Raw genomic sequence first — 23124 nt, forward strand, 5'->3', positions numbered from 1 at the left:
CCCCGCCCCATTCCCCCCCCCCCTTCCCCCCCCCCCCCCCGACCCTGCTCCTACCATTGAAGGCCTTCTCCTTCTTCCTAGCCTTTCCTATGTGAGCATGCTCTACTGGTGTTAATAGTGCTGCCTGCATGAGCAGTGGGAGGGATGTTAATTCCTGGGGCGTGGGCAGCATATCAGAGGCTAGACCACTGATGCCCGAGCAGATGGTAACTATCAACAGTCCCTCAGCAAGAGGTGGGGCCCAGTCTTGTACAGGTAGCCACAGCCACAGTTCTGGAGTGCTTTGGCCATGTTCAGAAGATGCCTTTGCAGTAATGTTTTCCAAACTCTGGCTCTTACAGTCTTTCTACACCCTCTTCCACCACGGGGTTTTTTGTTTGGTTTTGTTTTTTGTTTGTTTGTTTTTGTTTTTTGTTTTTGACAGTGTCTTAGTGTCTTTGTGTAGCTCTAGCTCATCTGGAACTTGCTGTATAGACCACACTACCCTGGAACTCAAGAGAGATTAGCTTGTCTTTACCTCTTGAGTGCTGGAATTAAAAGCATGTGCCACCACACCCAGCACCTCCTGGCATTCTTAAGCTAGAACCCTCTACATAGATACCATCACACCACGTGCATACCCCTACAATGTCACACCTCCTTTGAGAGCTTCTAAAACTTGTGTTATGTGTGGGACACGGTCCGGCACCCCAGTTTTGATCTCTGGTAACATGTCAGACTTTCGTGTGCTCAGACTTGTTACCCAACCCCCATCTTCTCAGTGACTTTCTCATCCTTCTTCCTGGCCCAGCTCCCCTAACACGACTCTGAGGGCTCCCTAGAATCACAGCCTCTTGCCGTCTTCTGACCTTGGCACATCCCCGCGCTGTGCTCAGCCCTGAGAAATGTCAGCAGGTCACACAGCTGGGAGGGAAAGCTGTACAGAAGTTTCCTACAGCACCTGGGGTTTTCCCAGCCTCGTGCTGAGAGCACAGCTGGGAAAAGGGGACAATGTAGGAGATCCTTTCCCATAGAAGCCTACTGGATACTCCTGCAAGGCTGTGCTTGGATTAAGTCCCAATGCCACCCGGTCTCCTTCCAGCCATAAGACCCGACATCCTCATCTACAGAGTGGACTGACCTACCCGCCTAAAGCTTGTAGCCAAATGCCCAATAAAGAAATCGACACGGGGAAAGACCACATCATTTCTCAGCTTTAGTGTTATCATTCTTATTTTTCTATTCCCATTTAGCCAATAGTAATCCATTAACACTACCTGCTCCTAGTGTGGATGACAGTGTAATGGTCAATATGAACCTCCAAGATGGGTATGCATATTCTGCTTGCCTTATTCACAGTTCTAGGTAACATGGCCCGTGGCTCAGCAGGCAGATTACATCTGGTGTGTACACACACACACACACACACACACACACACACATATATATACTGACATTCACCATGAAGAAAACCTCACATGACTCCAGTTAATTCTTGGAGGGGAGAAGCTGGGGAGGGTGGGCAAGAGCAGCGGCCTTCAGGGATCCACTGCTAAATTGATGAATCCCGAGATTCACAGAGATGTTATGGCAGAGACACTGCACATCAGGTCCTAGGAGGTGCAGACAAGAACCAGACACCCAGAAGATGCCAACTGCTGCTTGATGACTCATGAAGCAGGAAATGTGCTGCCAGATGAGGAGGCACAGCCCGGCTTCCTAATGGTGCCCATGGCTCCAATGGAAGACCACTAGAGGCTGCTGGCCCCGAGGGCCTGTCGCTGAGGTCCCTGGCACGGGAACCAGAGGCCTGTATGCTAACAGACAGAGGATGGCGGGTTCCCACGGGGTACATTCTCCCAGGAGATGCTTAGTATGAAATGAGTTGTGGGAGAGAAGAGTAAATGAACACACAAGCACACACACAGACCACCACCTACCATGAGCCCGGCCACTTTACAAGGTCCACACGACCCGCCTGCTTTAAAGATGAAGAAGTGAAGAGTCACTACTATTGTGGAGACAAGAGTTTTGACCTCATTTTCCACCATAGAGAGGTGAATTAATTATTAGGGCAGCCATAGGCCTGGGTCTCGTCACTATTTCAGAAAACAACCGTGTTTTCACTTCCTTGTGAAAAATTATAATACCCAGGGGCTGTCCCCCATCTCAATGAAATAATGTTAATATATACATCCACATATAATGTAAATATATATACATATATATGTGCATACATATACATATGAATGCATGCTTAGAGGAGAAAAGAAGAAATCTTAAAATATGGATAATAAAATGTAACCACGATTATAGTATTCTTTTGTAATCTGTATTTTCTACATGAAATGGACTGAGCCCACGTCACGTGCCTTGTAACTGCATAGGAAGTCTAAACTGGGCTATACTCACAGCCAGGCCTGAGACACTTCTGCTCAGCAACCACACCGCCTTCTAGAAGGCAGCGGCCCTAGAGCCACAGGCTGCTACTATTGCTAAGGCAACGGAACCCACGGCATTCCAGAGCAGCGGTGGAGTTTGCTGACAGGGGCCTAGGAACTGGCTCTTTGCTAAGGAAGCAAGGCCCTTGCTAAAGAAAGAATCCTTCTGGCTCCCTGCAAGGAGGCTCACATCCTATAGTCACAACCATCTCTGCGGCAGGGAGGCACCCGCTTTAATGGGACACCCTGGCATGAGGCACTAGGGCCTCGTAATCCTAGAGTGACAGGCAACTAACACCCAGTACACATGGCTTGGTGTGGTTCACACAGTTAAGGCTAGCACCTATGGACCAACATTACGGGAAATAACACTGGTATGGCCAGACCTGGGTTCAAACCCCAGCCTCCCTACTTGGTATAGTCTAGGAACATCATTCAACTTCTGTAGGCCTCAGTTTGCCTAAAACAGAAAGGAAAATAGCGTATGAGATGGTTTGCTCTTAGGAGCACATACCTGTCAGCACCCTGCACCCAGAGTCCTTGAAACACGCCTGGCTAAAAGTGCCTGGATTCTGCTCGGCCAACAGTGATCATTACAGCACACGGTCTTATTATTCTGCTGTGAGGCAGTCAAAAGCCCTTGGGTGGCACCTCATTGTAAAGCCTATGAGGGACCCTCTCCACACTCAAATGCCCATTTCCGAGACAGGGGCCCCAAAGCTTGGAGCTGGGCTCCCACAGTCTAGCAGTCGGGGTGGCATGGCTCCAAGTCACTGGCTTCCCAGGCAACACCCCACAGAAGTTCATCATGTGAGGTCATGTCCAGACTAGAGGCTTGATTTCATTCTCCTGACTCAAACCCTCAAGTCTCCCCTCTCCAAAGTCAGAACGCAATGCGTGCGGGAGCCACGCTCAATGGTCCCTGTCCTCAACCAAGAAATCACCCCCCCAAAAAACCCCAAGAGATGCTTTCCTATGGAAATGCCCAGGCTTTGAGAAACAGAATCAGAGTAGCCAGGTAAGCCTCCAAGTGTCACGTAGCTGTGCAGTGTGGCAGGCCCTGCCTCACCTCAGCCGCGAGCCTGCCTGTGAGCTTTCAGGGGCTGGAAGCAGCTGGTTAGGATCAGCTACCAATTTGTTTTAGGCAAGGTCCTCTCACATTTGCCCCTCAAGGAACACTTATAAAAGGCTCCTTAACCCCATCAACCTGAGCTACTTCCAAATGGGAAGCATCCTCTACTCCCACAGTGTGGTGAATGGTATCCTCACCCCCCCCCCCCCCCCCCCCCCCCACCCTCCTTCCCCCAGAACTCGGTGCCTACTCACAACCTTAGTATGTGACCTTATTTGGAAATAAGATCTCCGCAGATGAAATTGGCCAAGGGTGTTGAGGTTGGGGGGGAGGGTAAGCAGGAAGTACAATGAGCAGTGTCCTATGAGAAGAGGACATATAGGGACACTCAGTAAAGATGTGCATGTGAAGAAGACAGAGGCCGGCACATGGAGAATACAGCTATAGAGTGCCAAGGGCCGCTGGGAGCCACCAGGGCTGGAAGGAGAGGGAGTCTTCCTTGAGGCCATCCAGGGGCCCACCTAAAGCCTCACTTCAGACTTTTGGCCTCCTGGGGACAACAAAGTTCTGTTGCTTTGAGCTACCCAGTCTAGAGTTATCTGTTACAGCAGCTTGGGGGGGGGGGGCTTCTTAAAGTTACATGTGCTCAGCAGAGCTGCCACCTCTGCTGAGAGCCCAGCATGTCCTCCGAACTGGTTGCTGGTCTAGGCACCAGGCTAAGCAGAGATGGGACAGCCTTTGCCTAAACCTTACATTTGGAGCGCAGAGGCATGCACGCATGCGCACACAGACACCATCGCAGACTTCTAAGAATAACATACCCTGAGTTCAGCTCAGAGCTGGCCTGTTCCACCAGCTCCTGGCTGGGAAGTTTTTCTTGTGGTTTGGGTTACCCTTCATTTTCTGGCATCAGTGAACTGCAGTGTGAATCGGCTCACCAAATGCGGCCACTTGACACTGCGAGGGCTCCTCAGACTCGCTGCCTGAGCCGCCATGGCCCGCCGCCCCACGAATGAGGACTTCCTCTTCTTGCTGGTATGGCAGGACACCCCTTTCTGGGAGGCTCAAGCTGGATGCTGAGGGCATGGCTGCCCTGCTCTTTTCACAGCCACTTCGTGCTGGGTCCAGCTCTAACTCCATCCCGGCTCCTTTAAACACTCCTCCAAGGGTGTGTGTTGTGTGTCCTACATCAGATGAACCATAAGGCTGCTCTGCCAGCATAAGCCTTCTCAGGCTGGGCTGCCAAGTAACTACAATGGTTCTCCGTGTTGACTGGACAATTCTAATGATGGCAGTTGGCCTGGGGACATTAGGGCCACAGGTGGTGAAGTTTACTCCTATCCTGCCTTTGCCAGATTTTTGACATTTCATACTGAGAGCTTTAGGCTCAGCCTTCACCCTATCCTAATTTCTTTCTTTCTTTCCTTCTTTTTTTTCTTTTTCTTCTTCTTCTTCTTTTCTTTTCTTTTTTTTTTTTTTTTTTAAGTCTATTTGACACATGCTGGCATCATCATTTGGGAAAAGGAACCGCAACTGAGAAAATGCCTCCATCAGATTGCCTAGAAAAAATCTGTGAGAATCCCTTCCCCCTAGCTGGGCTGCTTTGTCTGGCCTCAGTGGAAGAGAATGCGCTTAGTCCTGCTGCAATTTGAGGTGCCAGGGTGGGTTGGTACCTCTTGGGGGTCTCCCCTTCTCGGAGAAGGAGATGGGGTAGTGAATATGGGGCGTGAGGGTAGGACTGAGAGGAGAGGAGGAAGGAGGTTCAGATCAGGCTGTAAAGCAAATAAATAAATGGGGAAAAAGAAAAAAAGAAAAAGTAAAGAGGAGAACACAAGATGAAAAAAAGAAAATCTAGCCAGGCATAGTGGCACACACCTTTAATCCCAGCACTCAGGAGGCAGAGGCAGGTGGATCGCTATGAGTTTGAGGCCAGCCTGGTCTACAAAGTGAGTCCAGGACAGCCAAGGCTAACACCGAGAAACTCTGTCTCGAAAAACCAAAAAAGAAAAGAATTTTAAAAAGGAAAGGAAAGAAAGAAAGAAAGAAAATCCGCGGGGCATTTTCTTAATTAATGATTGACGTGGGAGAGCCCAGCCTACAGTGGGTGGTGACACCCTTGGGCAGGGAGTCCTGAATGGTATAAGAAAGCAAGCTGAGCAAGTCTTGGGAAAGAAGCCAGGAAGCAGAGTCCCTCCTCTGTGTCAGCTCCTGCCTCCAGGTTCCAGCCTTCATGATAGAAAGGAACCCTTTCTTCCTCGAGTTTTGCTTTATTACAGAAATAGAAAGCACTCTAAGTCAAGCACCAAACAAACAAACAAAAAAAAGGGTTACAAACGGTAAGAATGAGAATGCTTTCCCTTCAGGATCTCCGCCTGTTAGAGGTGCAGCAGGCAGGGCAAGGTGGCTTCTAGAGCCTTCCCAGGGCGGGCATTTCATGACAGAGTTCCTTCTCTGCTATGTATGGAAGATGCCTGCTTGCTTCTCACTTATACAATCTCCAGTTACAGGAAGCTACCACAGCAGACACTGTGGAGATGATACCTATGTTAAGAAAAAGAAGGGGGGAAAAAGGTGGGGGGGGGACAGTAAAGTGGACACAGTGACAGACTGACAGGAGAGGGGAGGGAGCACAGTACAGGGAAGATAGAGACCAAGCACAGGCTGGCAAGGTACTGTCAGAGTTGAGTTGCAGTGGTGTCCTGAGGCAGGCAGGTGACAGGCGGGGCTAATGATGAGGCTGAGAGGTAGGTAGGCTCAGAACCAGTCATGAGGCCTGACAGCAAAGAGTCGGGGGAGTTTTCCTATGGCCATTGGGTGGCTAGGGTGGTACAGACAGGAGGAGGGTTCCAAACTAGCTTACCTGATTTCTCCCTCTCTGTCTTTCTTCCTCCTCCCTCTCCCTAACTGCCCCCCCCCCCAGGGCCTCACTATGCAGCCCTGGCTAGCCTGGAACTCACTATGTGCAGAAGACTGACTTTAAACGACATCTGCCTCTATTTCCTGTATACTGGGTAACCATATGCAGCTTGGTAATTTCTTGTTTTGTTTTGAAGATGTATTTATTGTTATTTTATGTGTAGGAGTATTTTTTTTTTTTTTTTTGCCTGAATGCATGGATGAACAACCACATGAGTGCCTAGTGTCCTCAGAGATCAGTCAGAGCCCCCCTGGGATTGGAGTTATAGATGGTTGTAAGCCCCCATCTGGGTGCTGGAAACTAATTCTGGGTCCTCTGGAAGAACAGCAAGTGGCCCTAACCACTGAGCAATCCCTCCAGCCTTCAAACTGGCTTCCTATAAAGACACATGCCTACCAGCCCAACACCCTCCCATTCAGAGCTAGCTCCAAGCAGTCTTTCCATTGACCACGTGAGCAGTCAGCGTTGGGACCTCTCTTTCTCTTACCCTGCGCCAGAAGACTCCAGCCTGGGCCCCCAGCAATCTGCACTCACGTGATCCGTACCTTCACTCATCCCGAGATGGAGTCAAAGCTAAAACATCTAAGATGGATGCCTGATACTGCTGTTTCATCTTAGGTGTGCTATTTAATAACCGCCCACACCAGACTCAGGGTCTCAGTCTCTAGAATGGGCCCATCCCTAGGCACAAGGCTGGGTGCCTTGGGAGTCAGACAATGGTTTAACAACTGTGCAGTACCTAGCACAGAGCCTAACACAGCATGCCCCATACCCATGGGCTTCCCTCCTGGCGTTAACCATCTGGAGCAGGAGCTGAGCCTGTTAAGGAAAGTGGGAAGAGGCCGCCCAGAGGAGCAGCTGGCGGCTGGTGGGTGGTAGGAGGTGTGATGTGAATGTTAGTGGGTTTTGTTAGTTTGTCGACACAATCCCTAACTTTCCCTGCAGCTAAGAGGCCAGAGCAGGAATGCTAGTGCCCGCCAAGGGGGACTCGGTGTGGGCTGGGGCAAGAGCCTGATGCAGAGATTTGGCAAGGCTGTGGGACTCTCAGCAGCTGGGTACCACACAACAGCAGCCGGCCCATCAGCAGTGGCAGCCTGTTAACTGTGCTCTCAAGACTGCATCATCCTGTTTCTTAGCAACCGCTCTATTTGGCGGGCGAGGTGGGGGGGGGTGCGGAGCACTACAGGGACACTAACTTGGAAGCATGTGCAAGACAGGAAGCAGCCCCAAATACCACCTTGCACTCGCACGGCCTGCCCCTTTATCCTGGCAGCACCTCCTGGGACAAGGGAGCACAGCTACCAAACCAGTCTCTAGGAAGCTCGGGGGGGGGGGGGGCGGGCAAACTCACTCAGGGACATCCTGGTTACCCCCACCCCCGCCGTTGGCCTCTGGACAAGAGCCCAGGTGCCATCTGTTGTCCCCCAACGATCTGAGCAGCTGACGTGCTACAAAGAGACACCCTGCACTCCAGGCTCTCCATCCGCAGGCCCAGGGCCAGGCAGAAAGCTTCTCAACCATACACAGAGCACTGTCCAGCAGCCCAGACGGGCATTACAGAAAGTTCGAAGAGAGGAACACTTGCTGGACTCATGTTCTTTCTCCACTCTGAAGATGTATCATTTTATCGTCTCACAATTTATTGGGGGTATTAAAGGATCCCAGCAGAGCCAAGGCTTTTTGGCACGGGCGGCTAGCTGCCTTCAGATGCATGTTATTATAACGTTTTCTGGTCGTGACTGCACACCCCCATTTAAAATGAATTACCCAATTAAGCTAAGAAGGTGATGCATTCGACTTCCTGGGATTTGCTGCCAGTTACTCTGTCTTGACTGTTCGCCCCTAATTTCCCTCCAATTAGGTAAAGATCGCTCGGTGCCCTGTGTGTGGATCAGCTGGGATGTTGCTGTGGAGATCAGAGAGCTGTTCATCCTATCACCGTTTTCGTCTGTGGGTGAGAAGGGAGCTGGCAGAGTTTCCAGCCCGCACCCCACACCCGCCCCGGGATGAATACTCACTGCCAACAACAACAGAGACAAAAGACGGAAAAGGATAAGGGATTGAGTAAGCTTCCGGGTCTCCAATCTGTAGCAACCCAGGTCGATGCTGTCAGCTTCCCATGAGCAACTGCACCTATGGGGGTGCCAGGCAGTGTCACTTTCCTTCCCTGTCCCTGGGGTTGCTGGAGAGGGGGGCTGCAGGCCCTGGCTCTGAAGTCATGATGAGGCCAATTCACTCAGTGTGGAAAATGCCTTCTCAGTAACTGGCCAAAAAGATCAGATCAGGGGCATCTGGGTGTGAAACCACCAACGCCAAGAAGCACGGGAGATGAGGGTTTTTATTTCTAAAATGCAAGTTGTATCATGGCTCCTTCTTGCTTTCCATGCCTTCCGGGCTCCCACAAGAAAGTACCAAGTACAACATGAGATGCTCCACGCTTCTCTCCCAGAAGAAGATGAGGGTCTCATCTCAATCCCATCCCCTAAATATTTCACACTTGCAAAGGTCAGACGCTCACACTTGCCACCCTCCCATGTGCCGTTCTCCACCTAGTCCTTCCTAGCTTCTCACAGCCTGGCACTAGCTGAGGTCAGGTTCAGCCCAAGAGCTGCTGGTCACCAAGCAAACTGACCCACCCAGAAGTCTGCTCTTCATCTCTGCTTCCCTACCTCCCTCGTCTGGAAGGCCTGGCACCATGACAGTGTTAGCACTTTCCATATTTGGGGGTGCAGGAATGATTTGTGTGTCTGCCCCCCAGCCTCACTGTTACTGAATCATGCAAGGAGGGGGTCACATTTTCAACGTTGGACAAATGGTGATGAAGAAGAGTCTTGCCAATGTAAATCTGCAAACGCCCAAGAGTTATTAAGGAGTGAACCAACGGAACTGGAGAGGGGACTCAGTGGTTAAGGGCACTGCCTGCTTTTCCAGAGGACCTGGGTTTAATTCCCAGCACCTACAGGGCAGCTCACAACCATCTGTAACTCGAGTCCCAGGGATCTGGTATTCTCTTCTGGGACCAGGTATGCACATGTGGTACATACATGTTTGATGTACAAATATGCACATCAAGCACCCATACACGTGAAGTAAAATAGAATATTTTATTTTGGTTTTTCAAGACGGGTTTCTCTGCATAGCCTCAGCTGTCCTGGACCTCACTCTGCAGACCAGGCTGGCCTCAAGCTCACAGAGATCTGCTTGCCTTTGCCTACCAAGTGCTGGGATTACAGGAGTGTGCCACCACCACCCAGGCTTGAAATAAATTCATTTCGAAGTGAATGAGAACAGTGTGCTCATTGGTCCATGGGGGAGGGGTGGAGCAGCTACAGACACTGACTATGTACCAGCCCCTCCATCCTCTGCTCTAAGATGGAAGATTTAAAACCAAGCTGGCCCAGTGTCCTGGAGGAGTGAAAAGTCAACTTATTAACAAAATCTCCAAAAGACAGCCGTATAATTACATAATCAGGTCTACCTTTCTGGGACTGTTGGCTTAAAACTAACTAGGGAGCCTACTAAAACCCTCAAGTCGCCAGGCATGGTGGCGTACGCTTTTAATCCCAGCACTCGGGAGGCAGAGGCAGGCACATCACTGTGAGTTCGAGGCCAGCCTGGTCTACAAAGCGAGTCCAGGACCGCCAAGGCTACACAGAGAAACCCCATCTCAAAAAATAAAATAAAATAAAATAAAATAAACAAATAAAACTCTCAAGGCATAAGAACTGTGCTGAGCTGCTCATGCAGAGCATAATGCCACATCAGGGATAACAACCTAGCCCAAGATAGTGAGTACCACTATCCTTCTCTGGATTCATCCAAAAATTTAAAACTAATGGTAGAGAAATGCGACTGTCCATATGATGATCCTGGCCAAGGCTTCATCCTATCAATCAAGTGATGGGCACTGTGCTGGGGGGGTGGGGGAGGGGGGCAGGTGCCACAGACTATCCACCATGACCTTGAATTGATTCTGTTGTTGCTCTCACTGTACATGAAAAGGAGGGTGTACTTGCCTAGCATGTGAGGACCCTGGGCCCAATTCTCAGTGCCACAGGGGGAAAAAATGGGGTGAGGGAATGCTAGGGTGACGGCCCAGTCAGCAAGAGGACCTTAGTTCTGATCTTGGTGCTGGGGAGGTGGGGAGTCAAGAGGATCCCTGAAGCTTACTGAGAGACCCTGTCTCAAAAGACAACATGGAGACCTGATGCTGACCCCCAGCTTCCACATGCACCCACACACATGTGCACGTAAAACCTAATAATACAAACATACTCACACATGAATAAATAAACTTTAAAAGGAGGCTAAGGCCCGGAGAGATTGCTTCTTTCCCAGCTGGATTCCAACCCGAACAGCTAGTCCAAAGCTCGCCCCATGCCCGCCTCTCTGTTCCAAGTCCTCTGTGGGCTGGAGGGCGCATGTTTTGAAGAGACACTTGATTATAGCCCGTCACCCTGCCAGATGTCATAAACAAATAAAAAAAATTTCCCTCCATGTCTTACATATCGTTAACACACATTTTCACATTTCTCCTCTGCCCACTTTTAACATGCTGAAACAAGCTAAAAATACAGCATATACCATATAAAAAACAATGCTGTTCACAGGCTCCTCTGCTTTGAGGAGCAGACGACAGAGAAACTTCCCTACTAGGACAAACCAAAGGATGTACATTTTCAGCCACCAGAAAGGATGCTCTAGTTACAGAAGGCCAGAAAAGACAACAGAAAAAAATGACCATGGCGTCACTAATTTATCCCACTCACAGGCTGAGGGTGAGGGGGTGGCGGGATGAGGAGGTTGTCGACAGCCACAAGGACACTGAGAAGCAAAGGGGACCAGCTTGAGTCTGAGACCACCTCCCCCATCTCTGCCCTGAGAAACAGGGCAGGACAGGGCTCAGCACGTCATGCCTGTGTGGCCCGAGGGCTTCATACCCATAGAGACCCTGATCCAAGCCACCCCTTCCAGTGAGAGACCTGACATCTATGTTGACCACGATGGCCAATCTAATGTTGTTAGATTTTAAACTAGAGATGTAAAAAATGGACGCAGCCCATATCGGGAGTGCTGCTGGCAAAAATGGAAGTGTTGGCCGGAAAACACAAAAGACGCCATCTTAGTGACGCAGTGCTGGTTTTCTTCCTGTTTTCCCCCTCTTGGCTCTTCTGCTCCTCCTGCAGTTTCCTTTCACCTCCTTTCTTTCTGCCCTTTCATCATCCTCCCCTCCTCCTCCCCTCCTTTCCCGTGGCTGGTCATGGCTGGAGCATGTCCCCCAGAGTTTGTCATTTGGAAGGCAAGTCCTCGGTGCGGCAATGCTGCATCTTTCGGAGTTGGAGATGGTGTCAGGTGAGCAAGTGTCGTGTCACTAAGGGTTGTGGGCGAGATGCTCTCACAGGGATGGGTCTTATGGGAGTGGATCATTGTAAAAGAGGGAGTCCCATCCCAGCCTCCTTCCCACGCATGCACCCTCCATGATGCCAACCCTGCAGTCATGACACAGCCAAGGGGACCCTGACCAGAGCCACTGGCTGTGCTCCTAAATCTCCAAACCTCTTTTCTTTGTATACTACCCAGCCTCGTGTATTGTGTAATAGCAACAGAAAATACATATAGTTTTCTATCTCTTTCATCTCTTGGGAGTGTTACAGGTGAAGAGTCAGCTGTCCTGTCAATATGTATGCACACTTCTGTAAGGTGAAAGGTCAGGGGTGGGGCAAATCTTTCTGGTGGCCGAGCCTGATCAACACACTAAGACAGGGAGGGCATCAGAAGCTCCTGCCTTCACTACAAACTCCAGCTCACTGCTCCAAGGCTGCTTCCATGTCACATGACTGGACCGTGATCTGCCCCAGAAAAAGAGGAAAAAGGGGACAACCTAGCGAGCTGGCCACAGTGGCCAGCTGGGCTCCCGTGTTTGGGTTTTAAGCTGACAGGTGACATTTGTTTGGGCTTTTCAATACCAAAACTCTTGGTAATGAAAGCTGCTGAGGTGAGAAGAGCATGTGGCCAGCCTGCCTGAACTCAGAGTTTCCAAAGCGGAAGGGAACGTTTGTGTCCTAAGGAACCACAAAGAGCAGCTGGGCCCCTAGGCCCTGCCACTCACTGGCTGCATGGGCTTGGGTGGTCTCCCAACCAAAGCTGCGTGTTATGTTTTGTATAGGAGCGCTGGTGCAGAGGACCTGTCTTTTGTTGTTGTTGTTTTCGAGACAGGGTTTCTCTGTGTAGCCTTGGCTGTCCTAGACTCACTTTGTAGATCAGGCTGGCCTTGAACTCATAGCGATTCGCCTGCCTCTGCCTCCCGAGTGCTGGGACTAAAGGTGTGCGCCACCACCACCTGGCTCAGAGGACCTGTCTCATGGGAGTGTCATCTAGTTTAAAGGAGACAATAGGAAGTGCCTGGGACTGGGCCCTAGACTCCTAACAGACTGTCAGCCATGAAACTCCTTCTTTAAAAAAAATGTGTGTGTGTGTGTGTGTGTGTGTGTGTGTATATGAGTAATACTTGTGTATAGGTGTGTGTGCATATATATGTATGCTTGTGTGTGTGTATATTGTACTTGTGTATATATATATATATATATATGTTTGTGTGCATATATGTGAGCTAGGATATGTGTGCATGTAACTGAATTGTACTTGTGTGTGTATATGTATGTGCATATGTAGGTGTGCTTTTGGGTATGTATATTGTACTTGTATGTACGTGTGTGTGTGTGTGTGTACACAGCATGCATATGCATGTGGAGGCCAAGGGACTTCAGGTGTCATCCTTAGAAACACCTGTCACCTCCTTTGAGACAGGGTCTCTCTTTGGCCTGGAGCTCACCTATTAGGCTAGGTGGGCTGGCCTGTGAACCCCACCGACCTACCCCAGTGCTGGGATTGCAAGCATGAGCTATCATGCCCAGGGCTTCTCTGGGGGGCTCTGTGAGCTGAGGACCTCCTGCTTTGCTGTCTATCCCTCCAGCCTGAAGCTGCTCTCTCTAGAGAGCCGAGGCCATGTGCTGTCTAAACAATGGCTCCGTCAACCACTCAGTCTGTCCCCAGCCCAGGACACAGATCCCTTCACGTTGATGGGACACATCCTCAGGGACAATGCCCAGGCCATGAGGAGGTGACTCTAGTCCCAGACACACAGGCTAGCACTCTTTTCTTTGATACCTTGATTTAAAACAATGGAAGGGCCAAGCTTCAGGCTCTCCGCCAGCAGACAAGGCAGACTGTTTTCCTGCAGGGCCCCCAAATCCCATGGCAGAACATAGGACCTGGGGAAATTGCAAAGCGAGACGCCATCTGCTTGGCTTCCGGGCGGTGCAATTAGCTGAGAAGTGCCTTTACATCTTCGTAGGGCTCGGCATTAAGTTGGGATTAATTAATTGCCACACTAATGGGAAGCACCTTTAGCACTCCAGTGACATAATCACGTGCAATTAGGAGCACAGAAAGGCTCGCTTTATAATTAATGACGTCTTCACGTCCTGAAATGTGTAATCCTCCTGTCTCCAGTTCCAAAGAGGTTTGCAGACAGCTTGTACTAAATATAGAGCCGGAACTAATACTTAAATCACTTTTAAATTCACCTTTCTATATGAATAATGGATCCAGAACAAAAGCTCACTATGATTACCAGGATTCTAAGCCTTTATGTCTGTGAGGCTAAGTAGTCAGCAAGCATGGCTACAAACAAAGATGGCCAATAACTGTGGGTCTGACATGTTTATCCTGAATAGAAGGAATTTTGCCCTACTAAACATATTAATTTTTGAGAAATGCCGTAAACTCACACCAATCGTCCTGGCTTTGCTGTGGTTCATCTGAAAAAGCAATCTAGCAGCTGGGGAGATGGCTGAACAGCTAAAAAAAAAAAAAAAAAAAAAAAACCATTGGCTGCTCTTCCAAAGGGCCTAGTTCAATCCCCAGCACCCACATGGTAGCTCACCGCTGTCTGTAAACCTAGTCTTGGGGGATAAGCGCCCTCTGCTGGCCTCAATGGGTTAAGTGTACACACACACACACACACACACACACACACACACACACACACACACACACACACACACACACACACACACACACACTACAGCACTGTCTCTTAACCTTATAATGTAGAAATGAAGCTGGCTTTGCTCCTAATTTGGTAAGTTACTGGCAAGTCAAATGTCACATACCAAGCACAGATCTAAGTAGTTAAGAGTGCAACAAACAGCTCAGTGAATTCTCAGACACCCTGACGCTGGAATTGCTACACCTCCCATTTCACAAACAGGGATGCTGAGGTGTCAGATCCTTAATGGCTGAAATGTGTCCGGGGCTGGGAGTGTAACTCAGTGTGGAGCACTTGCCTACCACACACAAGGCCCTGGGTTCAGTCCCCAGCACACAGGGGTGAAATACAGCACGGCAAACTATCATTTCCCAGGAAAGGCCTTCTTGACCGAACTCCTGACCAAAAACAGCAGACAGACTTTTGCAGACTGTAATTCTTTGTTTGTTTGGTTTGGTTTTTGAGACAGGGTTTCTCTGTGTAGCGCTGGAACTCACTCTGTAGTCAAAGCTGGCCTCGAACTCAGAGATCCACCTGCCTCTAGTTCCTGAGTGCTGGGATTGAAGGAGTATGCACCACACACCCAGCTCAGCCTGGATTTCTTATTAGGTCTCCAGCGCCACCTGACGTCTTACCCTTGCTACCAGCAGCCTTCTTCAGCAAATTTCACAGGAAAAGGTGGGTGGCAGGCTTGGAGCCCCCATAACATACTAAGCCTATCCCTTGCTGAAATGGGGCCATGAGCACCTGCTAGGGCTAAGTGAGCTTCCACGGGGGGCTGGGGGGGTGGGGGGGTGGGATGATAAATAGCATCCCTTGGTTGAACTGTTCTTGTCACGCGATATAGCCAGCTTTGCTTTGCAGAGAGGGGACCTCGGTTACTCTTTGCACAGAACATACTAAGTCCCATAAGAGGGAACTCCTCAGCAGCTCTTCTCAAGATCAAAGGTGTAAGTTGCCTCTATTTTATTGTGTTTTCTGTGTATCGTTTGCACACATGTTTATGTGTGTACGTGTGCATAGAGAGGCCAGAGGACAATGTCAGCCATCATTCCTCGGGTTCCACATGCCAGCCTTTCAAAAACAAAAAAACCAAAACAAAACAAAAACAAACAAGCAAAAACAAAACAAAACAAAACAAAACAAAACAAAACTGGGTCACCTAGTGTCCCAGAACTTAGCAATTAGGCACGGCCGGCCAGCCAATGAGTTACAGGGAACCTCTCATCTCCGGGACAGCAAGCGTATTCCATCCATCACACCAGACCTTTGTCATAGATTCCAGAGATTAAATTCAGCTCCTGGGCCTGTAGGACAAGCTCCTCACTGCCTGAGCTGCCCCCTAGCACAGCACCCATTCATCTGAGGAGTGACCAACTCCCCCCACCCCAGCTCCCCACTCCCCCCACTCCAGCCGCTACCCCCACCCCACCGCGGCACCCCATGCCGGAGGAGGCTTGCTTTATTTACCTTGTCGTAATAGTACCGCAGTGCTCGGCTCAGTTTGTCGTAGTTCATGTTTGTCTTATTCTTGCGGAGGCCCCACAGCTTGGCCACTTCTTCCGCCTTGAGGAGCTTGAACTCGCCATCGTTAGAGGTCCAGCAGATGAGGTGCTCATGTTTCTGGTCCAGCAACAAGTGCAAAAGGAACTGCCACAGTGTGATTGCACTCTCCATACCTGGGAGTGGGAGGCAGGAGGCGGGCAGGCAGGTCAGAGCTGGGGCCTGCAGGCCAGAGGCTAGAGGCTGTGCATGGTCCATTCCACCCCACCCCCAATGGACTGCCTAACCCACACACACGCACACACAGGCTTTCTGGTTGCAAGCGGCTTTGATCCAGAAACACAGGGGCAGGTGCCCTGGGATCCTGAAGTTCATGACACGCAAACCAGCAGAGGCCACTCTGTGCTAGGTAGGATAAACTAGAAGACCTACCATCTGTGCAATACGACCCCACTCAACTCTTCCTTGGCCAAGTTCATCTGTTCCCACCCATCACATCCAACTTCGCTTTGGCCAGTAGTCTCTGCCTATCTCTTGCTGAAATGGGGCCATAAGCACCTGCTAGGGCTAAGTGAGCTTCCACGGGGCGGGGGGGGGGGGGGGGGCTGGGATGATAAATAGCATCCCTTGGTTGAACTGTTCTTGTCACGCGATATAGCCAGCTTTGCTTTGCAGAGAGGGGACCTCGGTTACTCTCTGCACTGTCAAGGATCTCCGAACCCAGGACAATGCTTGCATAGGGCGGATGCCCAGTCAGTAGACACCGGGTAAAGAATCAGTCACTGTCAAGTGAAGAGAACTTCAATTTCTCAAGCATGTGTCATGGAGCTGCCCCAGCCCCACAGTGTCAAGCACGCAGGTGGGAAGTGATTTTCCTATCAGGAGAAGAAATCCCATAAAAGATGTTATCTTTCACTTTTGCCCGTAGCATCAGCTCTGCTGTTCCCTTCTCCTAACACGCTGCTCTCTAGTTCTTGAAGCCTGGCAAACTCCCGCTCATCCATCCTGTGCAGTGCAAGAGGGGGGTGGGGGGGGAGGGGCGTGGTCCGGGGGTGGGGGGGGAGGGGCGTGGTCCGCTGAAGGTTTTGAATTCTGATCAGTTGAGTATATTCATAAGAAATTACCCCTTTGGCTCTCTTTCTCTTCCAGTCCCAGGCGCTGTGGGAGCCGCGGGTTACCGTGCAGACATGGCCAAGTCCAAGGACCACACCACACACAACCAGTCCCACAAATGGCACAGAAATGGCATCAAGAAACCCTGGTCACAAAGATACGAATCTCTTAAGGGGGTTGGCGTCAAGCTCCCGAGGAAGATGCGCTTTGCCAAGAAGCACAAGCAAGGCCCGAAGAAGATGCAGGCAAAAAACACAAAGGCAGTGAGTGCCTGTGCAGAGGCCACCAAGGCCCTTGTGAAGCCTAAGGCCGTTAAGCCCAAGATGCCAAAGGGCCCCAGCTGCAAACTCAGCCGGCTCGCTTCCATCGCTCATCCCAAGCTTGGGAACCAGATTCGAAGCTACATGGCCAAGGGTCATAGGCTCTGCCAACCAAAGCCCAAGGTTCAAACCAAGGCAGAGGCCACAGCCCCAGCTCAGCCTCCCAGAGGTGCCCAGGCCCCTATGAAAGCCCCATAGAAAACCTTTCTGCCGATGTGAAGACAGATGGACTGATGTGACACACCTACCTACAACTATTTACAGATGACCAGCGTCCTATGCTGTTTTTACAAATAAACTCGAGACAAAATTTTTTTAAATAATAATAATTAGAAGGAGGAGGAGGAGGAAAAAAAGTAATTACCTCTTTGTTTCATTATTCTTATTTATTGTACATATGTTTATGCATGTGCATCCATGCAAACCATGGCATGTGCATGGAGGCCAGAAGACAACTTGCAACAATCTGTTCTTTTCTTCCACTGGGGCCCTAGGAATCGAACTCAGGTTGCCAGGCTTGCAGGCAGGCACCTTTAGACGCACTGAGCCAGCTTGCCGGCCCCCTCCATTTATTTCATTAACATCCATGTAATTGAGCAAAGCTTCCCTCCAAGTCACCTGTCCTGGTGAGCAAACACCTAGGGTGTTTTGATCTGGGCAGATGGAGTTGAGATGTCAATGCTGAGTTACAGAGGCTCAGTGAAGATCTCAAAGTGGGGACCAGGTTTCTACCTCAAGACACACAAAAAAAGCCAAGCTGTAAGGTGGAGACAAGTGTGAGGGAAGGAAGGGACACCCTATATGGCAAGGAGACACTAGGGTCCTTGGGACAGCCCAATGAAGGACAGTGAGAAAGATGCCGGGAAGACAGAACAGTGGCCCTTAGAGGAGCTTCCTACAACGAGTCCACGTCAGCTCCTCACAGAGCAGCTTCTTGGTAGCCAGGGAGCCAGAGAGAGGCAGACTGGCATCTTTCCGCCTTTTCAGGCAGATCTAAGAGGTCAGGAGTACTGCTCAGTGAACCAGCATGGCAGGGGCCCTGAGTCAGGCCCGTTGCACTACCACCAGAACCAGCTTTGGTATATCCTGTCAGCAATGCTGTCCCCCCTACACCCCGCCATATGAAAGCCCCCAGTCACGACTTTCAAGCATTCACTTCCGGTTTCTTCTCACAGGCCCAGCCAGAAGAAAGAATCCTATTGTTTCTCCAAGCACCATGGGTGTCTCTGGTAAAGGAAACCCAGACTAAAAATGTGTTACAAACACCCACTGGGTGTTTTATTTAGAACCCTTTAAAGGGGGTATTCGTAAAGAGATCACCCTTCACCACAGCGGGGTTGGTCCCTGGGTTTGTGAGTGTCAGCCCTGCAAATGCTGTCTTCCAACCACACAGCAACTGCTGAGTTTAAGGGCTGCGGGCAGGACGAGCAGCCTCATGGCTCCAGCCCCTGATGAGCTCAAATAAGCCACACACATTTCAAATTCTTGGGCGTCTCCAGCCAAACCTTCTGGCCAGTGAGTTTTGAAAATATCTTTGAAACTTAGTGGTTTCTCAGAGGAGCCTTCCTGGAGAGGCAGAGAGACGGCAACAGCTTGGAGTTCTGTGGAGAGGGAAGTGCTGGGCCTGCCTCTCGCTGGCTCCTAGGCCAGGTGGGCGTACACCCAGCGACCCCCTCCACCTTCAGCTGCCAGTGTCTCTTGACACATAGGTCGTGGTGAGCAAACACCTCAGGTGGTTTGATCTCTCTCTCTTGGCAGATGGAGTTGAGATGTTGACGCTGAGCTGTGGAGGCTCAGCAAAGATCTCAAGGTGGGGACCAGGTTTCTACCTCAAGACACACAAAAGCCAAGCTGTGAGGTAGAAACAAGCGTAACAGAATGAGGGGACGGGGAGGCTAGCAAAGGCACCTGTGCATTTTATACCATGGGTCCACCAGAGTCCTGGTAGCTTTGTGTCTCCTGGAACCCCTTCTGTGAGCTCCACACAGGGAAGAGGGTCTCTGAGCACAACCTGTGGAACGCCACATGGATTCCTCCATCCCTCCAGCTCTCTCCTTATAGACTTTGGGCAGAATTTGGACACCAAGGAAATTATAGCATCTGTCCCCAATTTTTCTCTGCTTCACTCGTTTAAGGGGCCAGGCAGCGCTGCACTGTGGTGGGTCCCTACATCCTCAGTTGGGCTTAGCCATGTGCCTTGATCTAGTCAGTGAACTATGGGGGTGAAGTGATGAGATACACCAAGTTGACCTGAATTTTATCAAAGCCTGGCACAAACTCAGTCTGAAGAAGCGTAAGTAAAATAAATGCCATGGGGAGTCAAGGATTTGGAGGGGGACAGTTTGTTACACAGCACCACTGCTGCAAAAAGCTGACTGCTACAGCATCACACATATCTGTCCCTCCCTTTGTTAGGATGCCCTCTGGACCTCAAAGAGGCATGGAGGGGCAGAAAGGGAAGTGGCCAGGGTGGGGGATGGTGGGGATGGGGCACCTAGCTACAGGGACTCTCAGATTTCTGGAATAGAGGAAATGGGCCCACAGAGGGCAAGAGTGGGAGATCAGGACCTCAGAGCCACCTGAAAGCTCTTAGGGCAGAGCCGAGTTTGTGAGGCAGCAAGCTGGAGCACAGGAGGATGACCCAGAGTTGCTGGAAGCCACTGTGCTCCCTGAATGTGTTAAGGGCTGGGGCTCCATGTGTGGAAAGCGGTCCACCCAGCACAGACTTGCTCCCAGTACTGTACTTAACTAGGTTTACTGTGGGACTTAGGAGGGAAGAATAATTTGGGAAAGTATTGCAACTTGGGTTGGCTACTTTTATCACAGCAAACATTTATACGGATACACTGTATCTATGAGACTGTATCATATTGTAACACTGCATTAATACAATGTCCTGGCAGCAAAGCCTGCTTTAAGTTACACTGGACCATCAGCTGACATTCATTTGGCTGGTTGCCCAGACCTGCTAGCTTCCAATGAATAGAACACTTGAAAGAAATGTTAGAAATGTGACAAATGTTCCCACATCCATTCCCGGGTAGTCTGGGCTTTTTTACACACACACCCGCATTTGGGTTTTTGTTGGTTCAGGATATGCCAGCATACACAAAGGGCACCCATCAAATCAGGATGGTGGGTTCTTTCCTCTATTTCTGGAGCCTCAGGCTTCTGTATTCTAGATCTTTATAAGATAAACAAAAGAGTATTGTGAAGTACAGGCCTCTAGAATAGAACTTGCCAGAACTTGCTCCCCAAGGTGCAGTACACTGGTCTCTGCTCTAGTATCCCTCTTCATCCGGCATGCCCACCCTCCCAGCCTCTAGTAACGACAGCTTTGCACTTAAAGTCACCTTTTTAAACTCTTCCACATATTGAAGAGAACACACAGCACACTTTGTTGTTGTTTGCAGCTAATTAGAAAATGTTTCTCTTGCCCTGCCCAGATCTTATTTTGAATATGTGGAATTTTATCACGCATTTTAATGCTGCTTTTAAAAAAAGGGATTGTGGGACGGAGGGGCGCATATGCACACCGTAGCATAAAAGCACATGAATGGAAGTCAGGGGAAAAGTGCAGTCAGTTCTTGGGGATGGAACTCAAGCCTCCAGGCTTGCCAGCAAACACCTTGCCTCATCAGCTCATTAGTGCTTTCCATGCCCTTCCCTATTCCACATGCACCATCATTCAGCTTTAGGGGGCACACTGCTCTTAAGGATGAGCTGCCCCAACTTGCCATATTCATCTGAGCTCACCTCCAGCTGCTGCCTGCAAGACCCTTCCTTCTCAGGATGGTCTCTACAGCTGCTACAGAGCTGACCCTGACCCGAGAGAATGGGCGCAGAAACCACTGAGCTCACCAGCCCTCTCCAGGGCCTCCTTTTACTTTGGAATGCCCAGGCTAGATAGATCTTAGGGGTAGTTGTGTGGGGTGGGGGGTGGGGGTGTGCAGTGCAGTTAGATCACTTGGTCCAGTGCTGGCGAGAGGTGTGCAGAAATGACAATCCTTACACACGTTAACACAGCTTACAGAGGACAACCACACGGAGGAGCCTAATCCCTCAATCCAGCCATCCCACTAAGAGGCGCATATCCAAAGGAAATGGCACCCGTATATTAAAGAGAGACATCTGCAACTTCTCTATTTGAAGCAGTCACCATAATCAAGACTTGGGATCAACCATCATGTCAATCAACTGATGGGTCTGTTAGATCGGGTATATGCGTCATGGGATGCTATTTGGTCACTAAAAAGATAAAACCGCAACGTGGGCCTGGAGGGCATTATGCTAGGTGGAGAAGCCAGGCTCAGAAAGCCAAGTGCAGCACACTTCACACCAGTACTTCAGACTGTAGTCCAAGACGCTTGCCTCAAAGAACTGGAGAGCAGAGCTTGCCTCAAAGAACTGGAGAGCAGAACGATAGTTACCAGAGCCCCAGAGTAAACAGAGAGGGGGGAGGGGCAAGGGCTAGTCAAAACAGATACTGAAGTCACAACGGGTAAATGCTGGGTCTTCTGTGCCTGTCCTAACGTACTGCATGTTTCCAGGTAGCCTGGGGGACGATAAATGTTTGTGTACTGAACATACTAATGTTGCTGATTTGATCGTTACACAGTACGCAAGTATCAAAACACCACATCGCACCTCGTAAATACATACAATTACCGAGCCAATTAAAGGATTAAAAACAACAACAAATTGGCTTGTCAGGTTTGAAAAGCCTCCTCTAGAGGGGCAGGAAGCAGAGTGGCACAGTGGCAGTGTTGACAACTGTCTGTCTTGTACACTCTTTACAAAGCTGGGTGTTAAAACGGCTCAGGACAGGCAGCTCTTCAAGGATGATCTGAAATTCAGAAGCGACAGCCCGTCCTCTCCCAGCCTGTTCAAATTAACGATTAGCTTCACACGTGGCAGACGATGTTTGCGGAAGGCTGTCCACATCTCACTAAGCAAAACAAAACAAAAAACAAGACAGGGCCAGTAAGACAGCTCGGCGGCGGCGGATGAAGACACTTTACTCAACAGCCTGACAGCCTGTTTCTATCCCCAGGATCCACACAGTGAAAGGAAAGATGCAACTCCAACAAATTGCCCTCTGACCTCTACGCACATACTTCGATGTGTTTCCCAGATAGACACACGCATGGACAGAGAGAAAGAGAGCGAGAGAGAATAAATGAATATTGTAATAAAAAAAAAAAAAAGAGAAATTGGGCTGGAGAGATGGCTCAGCAGTTAAGAGCACTGACTGTTCTTCCAGAGGTCATGAGTTCAATTCCCAGCAACCACATGGTAGCTCACAACCATCTATAATGTGATCAGATACCCTCCCCTGACCTACGATTGATTATACATGCAGGCAGAGCTCTGTATGCATAATAATAAATAAACAAACCTAAAAGATAAATAAATAAAAATAAAAAAGAGAAATAAATTAAAAGTTATGGGACTGAGTATATCAATGTAGATCCTTTTAAATAAGATGTACACATACTGTCCCCAACGGAAAACATCACCCCCTATACTCTCCAACTCTTCCTTCCTTCCTTTGCTTTCCTTTCTTCCCCTTACTTCTTTCTCACTTTTTAAAGAACCTATCATGCCAAGATGCTGTCTAGTTATTTGGAACACGTCAGTAAACAAGAGTGCGTCTGTCCTTATGGGGTTCACATGTCAGCGGAAGAGACAGGCTGAGAGCAACAAGACACATGATGAATTAAATCACA

At 49.7% G+C, this 23124-nt stretch overlaps 2 protein-coding genes across 4 annotated transcripts in view; one reads left to right on the forward strand and one right to left on the reverse strand.

The window, feature by feature from the left end:
* The window catches only part of Elk3 (ETS transcription factor ELK3), a 67278-nt gene that overhangs the window by 22108 nt on the left and 22046 nt on the right, over positions 1-23124 (reverse strand). For all 3 annotated transcript variants that reach the window (XR_007833596.1, XR_007833595.1, XM_051172679.1), the window contains exon 2: positions 15930-16138. Coding sequence is in view for 1 of the 3 variants with exons in the window: in XM_051172679.1 (XP_051028636.1) it covers positions 15930-16136 (207 nt within the window). In the remaining 2 variants the exon portion in view is untranslated. The remainder of the gene's footprint in view (positions 1-15929; positions 16139-23124) is intronic.
* LOC127212593 (60S ribosomal protein L29-like) lies at positions 17150-17661 on the forward strand. The gene has a single exon (XM_051172680.1). The coding sequence runs from the start codon at positions 17150-17152 to the stop codon at positions 17591-17593; it is 444 nt and encodes a 147-aa protein (XP_051028637.1). The 3' UTR covers positions 17594-17661.

This window comes from Acomys russatus, chromosome 31 (assembly GCF_903995435.1).
Source record: "Acomys russatus chromosome 31, mAcoRus1.1, whole genome shotgun sequence".
Lineage (NCBI taxonomy): Eukaryota > Metazoa > Chordata > Mammalia > Rodentia > Muridae > Acomys > Acomys russatus.